Source organism: Saccostrea cucullata, unplaced genomic scaffold (assembly GCF_032062105.1).
Source record: "Saccostrea cucullata isolate Sc308-1 unplaced genomic scaffold, CSIRO_AGI_Scuc_v1 ctg898, whole genome shotgun sequence".
Classification (NCBI taxonomy): domain Eukaryota; kingdom Metazoa; phylum Mollusca; class Bivalvia; order Ostreida; family Ostreidae; genus Saccostrea; species Saccostrea cuccullata.
In genome coordinates, this window is record NW_026935768.1 from 532,992 (window position 1) to 544,723 (window position 11,732).

General features: G+C 35.9%; 1 protein-coding gene across 1 annotated transcript; it reads right to left on the reverse strand.

Moving 5' to 3' along the window:
• Positions 1–748: 748 nt before the first annotated feature.
• On the reverse strand, positions 749–7,612 carry LOC134243708 (transmembrane reductase CYB561D2-like). The gene is given in 4 exon segments (XM_062725940.1): positions 749–2,010; positions 2,012–2,131; positions 4,272–4,309; positions 7,421–7,612. Coding segments are annotated over 4 exon segments (666 nt in total). The 5' UTR covers positions 7,488–7,612; the 3' UTR covers positions 749–1,569.
• Positions 7,613–11,732: the final 4,120 nt, after the last annotated feature.

Sequence of the window (11,732 nt, forward strand, 5' to 3'; positions counted from 1 at the left end):
GCTATATGATCTATATAGCCCCGCCCTAGCACCTATGAACCCTGACCCCGGGGCCATGAATTTCACAATTTTGGTAGAGGACTCAATACTTATTACAACCATGCAAACAATTTGACTGCTTGATGTTCAGGAGCAAAGAAGAAGATTTTTAAAGATTGCATTAAATTTAGTGGTTTTGGCCCCACCCCTCAGGCCCTAGGGGGGCAGGGGCCATGAAATTCACAAATTTGAAAGAGGCAGCATTTTTCAACATAACTATGTATTTGGTTTGTTTATCAAATACCCAGAAGAAGAAAAGAAGATTTTCAAAGAAATAATGTATTTTCACTATACAATCTATATAGCCCCACCCTAGGAACTAAGAACCCCTGACCCCAGGGCCATGAAATTCACAATTTTGGAAGAGGTTGTCATATTCAAGAAAACTGTGTAATTGGTTTGTTTATCTACTGCCCAGGAGCAGAGAAGAAGATTTTCAAAGAAATAATGCATTTTCACTATATAATCTATATAGCCCTGCCCTAGTACTAGAACCCCTGACCCCAGGGCCATGAATTTCACAATTTTAGTAGAGGACTCAATGCTGATTACAATCATGCCAACAGTTTGACTGCTTGATGTCCAGGAGTAAAGAAGAAGATTTTTAAAGTTTGCACTAATTTTTTGGTTTTTGGCCCCACCCCTCAAGCCCCACAGGGGGCGGGGACCACGAAATTCACAGTTTTTGTTCCCCTTCCCTCATAGATGCTTTGTGCCAAATTTGGTTGAAGTTGGTTGAGCGGTTGCAGAGAAGAAGCTGAAAATGTTCAAATGTTAACACAAGACGCACGACGGACGACGCACAACGACGGACGAAAACGGATAGCAATAGGTCACCTGAGTTTACTCAAAACTAAACTAAATGTTTGACCCCCATAATGTTTCCCCAACTGAGCTTACAGGGGTCATCATGTTACTTGCAATTGGGGAAGCTTCAATAACAGCAATAACATCATAGAAGTTTTTTGATAATACCTATAGATTCTTTGGGACTAGCTGATCTGCTCTAAAAAAAAATTCCATCCAATCACTTGGTAGATCTAGTTTAGTGGAACCTCCAGGTAAGCCACACGCTAACATTCCAAGCACATCTGGCTGAGTGCATCACGATAGGTGCATCCTTCATGCAAGTTTGGTATGCCTAAGTTTTATAGATACATGTACTTTACAATTGGACATATTCTACTGATCCTTCATGATCTGAAAAATGTAGGTAATGAAAATGGATTGATTGATTAAACACCCAAAGTAAGTTTGGTAGGGTGCATGAAATGCATAATATTTATGCAAAATTAGTTACATTATCTGCATAAAGAAGAAAGTCACAAGATATGACTTTGGACAATTATATAAAAAATGCAAAATTTCAATAATATCATCTATATGATAGTTTCAATAAATTGTTGATAAATTGGTCCCCATGAAATCAACATCAAAAATTCAATAAAAAATATTAATTTTCTGCTGTCAATAATTTATACATATGAGCAAACACTGATTGTCTGAGCTTTGTGAATAAACAGAACCTCCCTATTTTTCTTTCTTCTTTTCCTTACGTTTCCCTTGTTTGGATGTTATTGGTTTCGGCTTGCTGCGGGCCTGAGGTAAGTAGGCTGTCGTGATCTGCTGCATCACTGTCAATGATAAACAACCAAGTAATGCAAAAATTCCCCACCAGGTGGTTCCTGTAGCAACACTAGTAAACCAATCAGAAAACAAGGCCAGCACTAGGGTCACAGAGACTAGCGTAAAAGCACAGAGACCAGCGGTGGCATGGTAAAGTTTCATGTCCACAAGTCGAATTTTCCAGGATGTTATCAACCAATTATACTTGAGCAGCAGTCCTCCACAAGTCTGCAAACATGCCCAAAGCAATGTAATCAATCCCATAGTGCCATGCCAGGTGGTAAAATGTTCTTTGTTGTTTAACTGTTTATTGTAGAATATGACAAGAAATCCAGCAATGGCAGCACACCATTGAGGCGGCCATCATGTAACCATGGATATTGGCTTTACTTGGGCGTTGCCAGGATACGATGAGGGAGCTGCTAGGTGAGAAGACTGTGATTGCTTCAAACATCAGTAGCGCCATCTAGAAACAAGACAACAGTTATCTGAGGTCAACGATTGCTTCAAACAAGCCCGGTAAGAAGCACTATCTAGAAACAAGACAAAAGTTATAAGAGGTCAACAATTGTTTCAAACATCAGTAGCTCCATCTAGAAACATGACAAAAATTATGTGAGGTCAATAATTGCTTCAAACATAAGGAGAGCCATCTAGAAATATGACAAAGGTTATGCGAGGTCACTATCAAATAAAACATTAGTAACCCTATTTAGAAACACAACAAAATTTATGTGAATTCAACATACACGTAATTACTCCGGAATACTGAAATACTCCATAGACTGAAATATATAATAATATTATATAAGAAGATTATTTTCGTAATTTTCATTGGCTGAAAGAACGTCACGTGATAGTCCTCCTTTTGTGATGTCGACGCAAAAGCACGTCCGCGGAAAATTATATCGCACGACACACCTTTTGGATGCACCAAAGTTATTTAAAACGTGAAGTCATAATGTAAGAAGCATGTTTTAACCATTGTGATGTAATGACAGCCGAGTCTGTTCAGTTAGGACTGTGTCAGTACATTCACTTTAAGTGATTATATAATATAACTATCATGGACTTCAGTGAACGGTCAATATGTGGTTATAAGGACTCAGGGCAATATTGATATTGACCGAAGACACAAAAAATCATAGCCACCTCGCAGGCTTGGTCGCTATCACTTTCTGTGTCTTCGGTCAATATCAATATTGCCATGAGTCCTTATAACCACATATCGACCTACACTGAAGTCCATAATTGTATAATATATAATAAAAGCTGTATAATATGTGACATCATCAGTGCTAATTAAGTGCATGTCTAATGAAACCATTTCAACTGCTTTTAAAGTTTATATGTAACTGATCTTGTATCTGGAAATGAAAAGTACTAACAAAATCCAATACATTTAGGATATATACATGCAAGGTCTCAGACTAGATCAAAATTGACATGATGCATCCAAAAGTATAGGTAAAATGGAAATTATACATACTAGGGAATGAATTAAAAATATTGGAGGGAAGCCATTGAAAGTGAGAGGGTAAATGTATTTTTCTTTAGAAAATTCATTTATTCATACATAAGTAAGGAATAAGGAAGTTTTTATTTTCTTGAGTATATAATGATAACTAGATATCATTGAGATGGTGGCCATCTCAAAGGGCCTCGCTTTTAGCAATGAACATGAAAATGTAAGGTAGCTGGAAAGGGTTTATTTTGAAGGTGTTTGAGATTAAAGGGGACAAACAGCAAGTACTCCCTGAAAAATGATACAATTAAAAACTTTAAGAAACGTATCCTCTGTGAAAATTGTTGCATATCCTCTGTCAAAATTTGGAAGGAAAATCACAGTCAATTTGTTTGAGGCTGAGTGGACTTAAGGGAAAGAAATTATGCACAGAACAAAGATTTTAAACAGAGAGGCTATTTTTGACCTTGACCTAGAAACTTTGTTCAAGGTCATCACTACACATCCATTGACCACTGGCACTCTGTGAGTTAAGTATGAGACACATTGGACAAAGGCAAGAGAAGACATGCTCCGGACAAGGATTTTTCATGTAATTCTGCTATGACTTTAACCTTTGATCTAGAAACATGGTTCAAGGTCACTGCACTTCCTTTACCCAAAGGCACTCTGTGGGTGAAGTATGGGCCAGATTAGGCCAAGGAAAGAGAAAATATGGTCCAGACAAGAATTTAAACAGAAAGGTTATTTTTTACCTTGACTCTTGATCTAGAAAATTTGTTCAAGATCAATGGACATTAATTGACCACTGGCACTCGGTGATTGAAGTATGTGCCACATTGAACAAAGGGGATCGAAGATATGCTCCGAACAAGGATTTTTCATTTAATTCTGCTTTGACCTTAATCTTTGACCTAGAAAGATGGTTCAAGGTCACTGCACACCCTTTACCCAAAGGCACTCTGTGGGTGAAGTATGAGCCAGATTGGGCCAAGGAGAGAGAAGATATGACAAAAGATCTCGGACGGACAGACGGAAGACTGATCACTATAGGGTGCCCGCCGAGCGAGGCCCTAATAATTGTTTACCATGTTTACTGCTGCATTAAATTTAATTAAAAGTAAAGGTAAAAAATACTCACAGCTACAGCCATCAGAGTTGGATGCCATGAAAAAAGACCTGAAAAGGATCAGTATACTGTAAAGAGGGATATTCACCTGTTCCTTAAAGAAATTAGTTATCATGGTTATCAGGTTATAGTTATGATTTCAAACATAAGAAATACGTAATATCGCAAGTACCTCGCAATTATCTAACTTACTACCGCTCTTTTGCAGGGAGGTCGAGAAAGCTCTAAATCTCGCAATATATCTGGAGCATATGAAATTGCTTACAGTAGTGACAATCAAATGATTCGAACGTATTATGTATGTTACGAATGTATTGCCAATCTTTGTACAGCGAGCATCAGTATTTCAGAGTGTAACAAAGATCTGATTTTAATCAGACTGTTTAAGAACAGATTTGAGCCAAAAAAAAACCCAAAACAGTAATTAAAAGTTAATTATAATTAAAAGGTGTTTTTCTCTCGAAGTAAAAAGTAATTTTTAAAAATTATTATACCATTTTGTATCTTTATATGACTGCTTTAGCAAATGTGAATAGGGTAAAAATAAGAAATATTTCTCTTTTCTTGCATGAAATTGTCAAACTATTATCATTCAACTAATCATGGTCAACTCAGTGAAAAGCAGTCAATTGACGGTCAACTGACCTTTTTATGTAAAACAGTTGATTGCTTTTCAGATCTGAAGCCTCAAACCTGTTCAACAGAGCAAGCCCTCGTGAACATTTCTATTGGAGGTATAAGGAATTTTGACGACCGCTTGCAAATGTTCGCTCAGTCGAACAGGCGTAAGCATTGAATTCCTAGTGATCAAATATCATTCACATTCTGTTGAAAATAGTTTAATGAAGCTAGTTGACAATCAAATAGCCATTTTCATATGGGAGCCTGTTGAAGCACAGGATTCGGCAGTTTTATCAATAAAACAATGTAAACAATAGTCTTGATGTAAAATGCTGAGGATGGAGTCTCCAATTTGGAGTGTCACGAGGCACAAGGGGTGGAGCCTCTTATGTCAATTTTGATAAACTTTGCTTAATTATCTTTCATTCAGTTTAGTACCCTAAAGCCTAATTAGATCTGTCTTGACTTTACAAGTAACTGTACATGGTTAAGCAGTGCAGGGCATAAATCTCACCAATCTCCACCACTTGCACTTTGTGACACTCTGACAGGTCCAGTCCAAAGACTATTTCTACCTATGTAGCTAATTATAGCTATGTAGGTATTTAAACGTACCCAACATGCCAAAGTAGCTATTTTTACCTACTTTTTGCTATACTTACATTTTGTGGCTAAACATAGGAATGTTGCAATATGGTGAGCACCAAATTTTTCAAGAGGCCCAGGGGCCACATCGCTCACCTGAGCAACTGGCTAGGTAATAGCAAAAATTAGTTCAGTATTGAAAAGTTTAGATATACATGTATTATAAAAATGGGTTCTGGGGAGGGGGGGATTTAAACAAACTTAAATCTACACTTTCTTCGAATGCTTTTGTGACACATTATGGTTTTGTTGTTTATAAGATGAAAATTTTTATTGATATAGCCTTTGTATTCACTTGTCCACTTTATGGCTCCTCTATTCTCCTGAATTTCAAATCTACATTACCTTTTTTTATAACTTTAAACTGATGATCAATCATCACGATGGCTTTGTGATGAATTTTAACAATTTTTACCATGCATTCCTTTGTAAAACCTTGATCACCAATTGTGGCCCCACCCTTCTCCAAGGGGTCATGATTTGAACAAAATTAAATCTTCCCTTTCAGAAGATGATTCTGCATGAGTTTCATCTTTCCTGGCCCAGTGAATCTTGAGAAGAAGATTTTTAAAGATTGTCCCTATGTATTTTTATGTTGTATTTTGATACCCCATTGTGACCCCTTCTTACCCAAGGGAGTCATGATTTGAACAAACTGAATTTTCGCTACCTAAGGATGATTCCACATGAGTTTCATCTTTCCTGGCCCAGTGGTTCTGGAGAAGAAGATTTTAAAAGATTTTTCCTATGTTGAACTTCTGTGGCCCCATCCTACATCCGGGGGTCATTATTTGAACAAACTTGAATCTTTGCTACCTGTGGATGATTCCACACGAGTTTCATCTTTCCTGGCCCATTGCTAGTGGTTCTGGAGATGAAGATTTTTAAAGATTTTTCCTGTGTATTCCTATGTTAAACTTTGATACCCAATTGTGGCCCCACCCTACCCCAGGGGTCATGATTAGAGCAAACTTGAATCTTTGCTACCAGAGGATGATTCCACATGAGTTTCATCTTTCCTGGCCCACTGATTCTGGAGAAGAAGATTTTTAAAGATTTTTCCTATGTATTCCTAGGTTATTGTATTCTTATGTTGTATTTTGATACCCCATTGTGGCTTCACCCTACACCCAGGGGTTACAATTTGTACAAAACTGAATCTACACTACCTGAGGATGATTCCACATGAGTTTCATCTTTCCTGGCCCAGTGGTTCTTGAGAAGAAGATTTTTAAAAGATACCATTAATTTTTCACTAATTCATAATTATCAACCCTTAGAAGAGAGGGTGGCCCTTTATTTGAAAAAACTTGAATCCCCTTCACCCAAGGATACTTTGTGGCAAGTTTGGTTAAATTTGGCCCAGTGGTTCTTGAGAAGAAGATGAAAATGTGAAAAATTATTGATGACAATGACTACAACAACAAATATAACAATGACAACAACAGACAACGGACAAATTTTGATCAGAAAAGCTCACCTGAGCCTTCGACTCAGGTGAGCAAATAATACAGTCATACTGATGATGCATAGGGAAAAAAAATGGCCAAAAAAGGATTACTTTGTAAATTAACAATTTTGCATGGTAATATATGTCAAATTGTTAACTTACAAAGAAAAGCCAAAATTTTGTGGCTGTATCAAGGAATCTACAGGTAAAAATGGCTACTTTGGGTACGTACATGTAGGTAGAAATAGTCTTTGGACTAGACCTCTAGTCTCTGACACTCCATTTTGGAGACTCTATCCTCCACATTTCACACCAAGCCGTAAACAATAACAATAATCTGCGAGCATAGTGCTCGTTACGCTCGCGAAACTAAGAGATTTTTGTTTACAATGTTTTATTGATAAAACTGCTGACTCCTGTGGTTGAAGACGCTACAATGACTTACTACTCCCTGGCCATGCAGCATAAATCATGAACCCCGTGAAAGCAACTGCTGCAAAATGGGCTACCATATCCAGGTATGTAAAGAATTTACTAGTGTCACTATTTATATCACTATTAAGGTAGCGATCGCAACGATATACGAGAGTTGAAATCCACGACAGCGACACTGTCAGAATCCTCGTGGTCAGTTTGGACTTTGTATGCTATGTGTTTTCGGATTACCCTTCAAAACGTTTTACAGATTTAGTCTTGCTCTAACATTTAAAATAGGTAAGACTACACAAAATTGTTCCGGATTGTAAATAACCCTACAACGAGCACTATTCTTTTACCACAGAAAATATACAACTAAAAAGGAAACATTATAGATCTATGATGCAAACGGAAAAATACAAAATACAAATGTTAAATTATAAGATAATAAAATTAAAGAATACAAATTTATGGAAAAGAATAGAGATGGAAATTTTTACAATAGAAATGGAAAACATCGAACTAATCAGTTGATACTTGTCATTTAATTTGCCATCAAAAGCTCAAAAGGTTATCAGAAGAGCATGACTGGACCATCTAGTGATCCTGTCTAAACTTAGTAAAGTCTAAGCATAAAAAGGTAAAATCATAGATGAATATCAGCATTTATTTACCTCTGGTTAAACTTTTGCTCAGGGTCACTTCAGGAATCTTGCCCTCTATTATATAGACTACATGATTACCCGGTTTGGGGAGGGGTATAATATATATTAAGTATTTATGTATCAGCAACCTTTGACAACAAAAGGGAAAGAAGGGTATGTTACGGAGTATCATTATCAGCTTTTGAGTGTCTGCGAAACTCAATTCAGACTTTATCTATGCACCCCTACTAATGTTATTGTGATTTAAATTCAAGACACATGGTTTAGGTTTACCTATTCAAAGGTTATAGGGTAGAACCGCTTTTATAAATAAAATTGACAGTAAACAGGAAATTGCTAAAGTCTGTTTCTTCTGATAACATCCCTGTGAAAAATGTGTTTCCACAAATTTCTGAAAGACTTTCATGATTTTTAACAGAAATGGGTGGCTTGGGGGGGGGGGTTAAATAACAATTAATACGTCTTATAGTTAGCTGCAAAAACTACAGCTCACTAGTACTCACTGGTAAAAAAAAATGTGTAATATCATCTACACTGACAAACCTTTGTTCGCACAGAGGATCTTACCACGAGCAATGGACCAAATGTTGATTGAATACGTTTACGCCAAATAGATGTTTACATGTTACTTCGAACACGTGGCTCAGGTCAATCTATGAATTACAGATCATGTCAATGGAGAGCAAAATAAAAAAAAGTTCTAATGAACAAAATGCAAACATTAGAAACTATGAAAAATATCACGGGCGTTTTTAATTTGTTGTTAACTAGAGAAAAATATGTTTTTAAATAAAATGTATACGTAGTTAGTGTCAAGTTCAGAACACCAACACTTCAAGGGTAAGGAAAACGAGCAGCTTCTCGTATGCATTTAAATGGACAAAACATTTGTTTTACCTAACTATACTCGCGAAAACGTGTGTTGGCCAGGGAATCAACCAGACAATTGTATTCACCGATAGTACAATAAAGGAATTTATCAAGCGTAAAATTCCTGTAGTATTCGTAGTAACCCATAATGCAATTCTCATTCAGCTGATTTGTCAGTTAAAGTCACGTTGGTGCCTCATTTGCTAATCTGACGCCAAAAAATATAGTCCCGGTTTCCATGCAAAATATTTGTCCAAAAATAGATTTTAATTCATGACAGCAGTAAAAATTGTATCATAGAGAATACTTATAATTTAAACTTGAATGAATTCAAGAAAGATCGATTGAAGTACATTTCTACAGAATGATGTTATAGGGTGGTGAAAACTAAAACGCAACATAACTTTTCTGTTTACCATGTCTCCACGTGCTAGTCACTTCCTAGCCAAATTTCCGTGAATAATTTACCTTATCTCGCTGAAGTCTCGCTAACTCTCGCCAGAGCCACTGTCAGAGCTACTCTGAACTCATCGGGTTTTATAATCTGCAGAACACCGAAAAATAAAAGGTTCCGAACACATTAGTAGGGATGTATGGCACCCCAAAGTCACAAAAATGAGCTAAACATAGTTTCACAGTTGATAAACTAGGTTTATCGACTGTAAACTATAGTTAACGATTCGTTAAGTATAGTTAACGATTCGTTAAGTATAGTTTTTATCTGTAAAACTATATTTAACGGTCGTTAACTATAGTTTACGAATGATAATCTAAGTTTATCTGTCTGTAATAAGCGTTAACAATAGATTTTGTTGATAAACATAGATTCACGTTTGTAAACTATAGTTTACAATCGTAAACTATAGTTAAGAGTTGTTAATCATAGTTTCACAAATCGTGAAACTATATTTATCAGATCGTTAACTATAGTTAAGGGTTTGTAAACTATAGTTTACAAATCGTGAAACTTTATTTATCAGATAATCTATGTTTTGCAATCGCAAATGATTGTTTTCAGTGTTAAGTATAGTTTACGGTTGTGAAACATAGATTATCGCGTTAACTATGGTTTACGGATGTAAAATATAGATTAACCTTGTTAACTATAGTTTACAGTCCGTAAACCATAGTTTACAACCAATAAACCTAGTTTATCGACTGTGAAACTATGTTTAGCTCATTTTTGTGAATTTGGCATGCCATAGTTAACGATTCGTTAAGTATAGTTTTCATCTGTAAAACTATATTTAACGGTCGTTAACTATAGTTTACGAATGTTAATCTAAGTTTATCTGTCTGAATAAAGCGTTAACAATAGATTTTGTTGATAAACATAGATTCACGTTTGTAAACTATAGTTTACAATCGTAAACTATAGTTAAGAGTTGTTAATCATAGTTTCACAAATCGTGAAACTATATTTATCAGATTGTTAACTATAGTTAACGGTTTGTAAACTATAGTTTACAAATCGTGAAACTGTATCTATCAGATAATCTATGTTTTGCAATCGCAAATGATTGTTTTCGGTGTTAAGTATAGTTTACGGTTGTGAAACATAGATTATCGCGTTAACTATGGTTTACAAATGTAAAATATAGATTAACGTTGTTAACTATAGTTTACAGTCCGTAAACTATAGTTTACAACCGATAAACCTAGTTTATCGACTGTGAAACTATGATTAGCTCATTTTTGTGAATTTGGCGTGCCATATTTATAAATCATTTATTCTCACTGCATTGTGAGATGACGCTGGATTTCGGTTAAAATCCTCACTATCCCTTTGCAACGAAATTGGAAGTGTTATAGTGTGGTGTCCTTGTTATCTTTGAAGTATGCATCTAATAAATTACTTATAAGGCAAAGTTGGTTTCTTTAGGATCTTTTAACAGGGTTCCATGCAGTAAGTGTTCTGCCAAGCCTCTTATCTCCTCACTAGAATATGAACGGTAGTAAAAGAGAACAATAAGCAACAATGTATATTTGAGAGGTGGTGTAAATCATTTGTGGATACTTAAAAATTCCAAAATCACAAAATTTTACCAAAAGCGTAAAATCTTACGCTTTTTCAACTTTATATACAACTATTCCCCACGATAAATTAAAGTCAAGGCTTTTTTTTTATATAATACTGAGAGCTGCTTTTTCAATAAAAAATTTACTTGTCAAAGGACACTTGCAAAATTATTTTGTTGAAGAACATTCTGATTGTACACATAAGTACTCTGAAGTTGACATTTAAAAGATGCTTGTGATTCTGATTGACAACATCTATGTGGTTTTTGGAGACCAGGTCTTCCAACAATCTATTGGAATTACAATAAGTACAAATTGCGCCCCGATATTAGCACTTATTTTGTATTCATATACGGCATAATTTGTCCAAAATCTTATACGTTAAAAGAAGAAAACACTTGCTGTGTGGCCTTCAACTCGACATTTAGATGAAGGATATGGAGATAACGAACAGCATTCAATATCAAAGTCAATGAAACAATACAAAACAGGAGCAGAGCAAACATGGACCTCCAAAACACATCAGAGGTGGGATCAGGTGCCATGGAGGAGTGAGCATCCCCCGCTGACCGGTCACACCCGCCGTGTGCTCCTTGTCATGATCGGGAAATAACGGGAAAATCCGTTGTAAATGCATTGTATAAATAATGGGCTAACAATTAGTATGAAAAAAGTCAGTCAGCATTTGACTCAATGATAAATTGTATTTGCTGACAAGGTCATTGTATCGACTATAGAACTTACAAAATGATGACTTTAAACGAGACTGCTGATATTCGTGTTTCA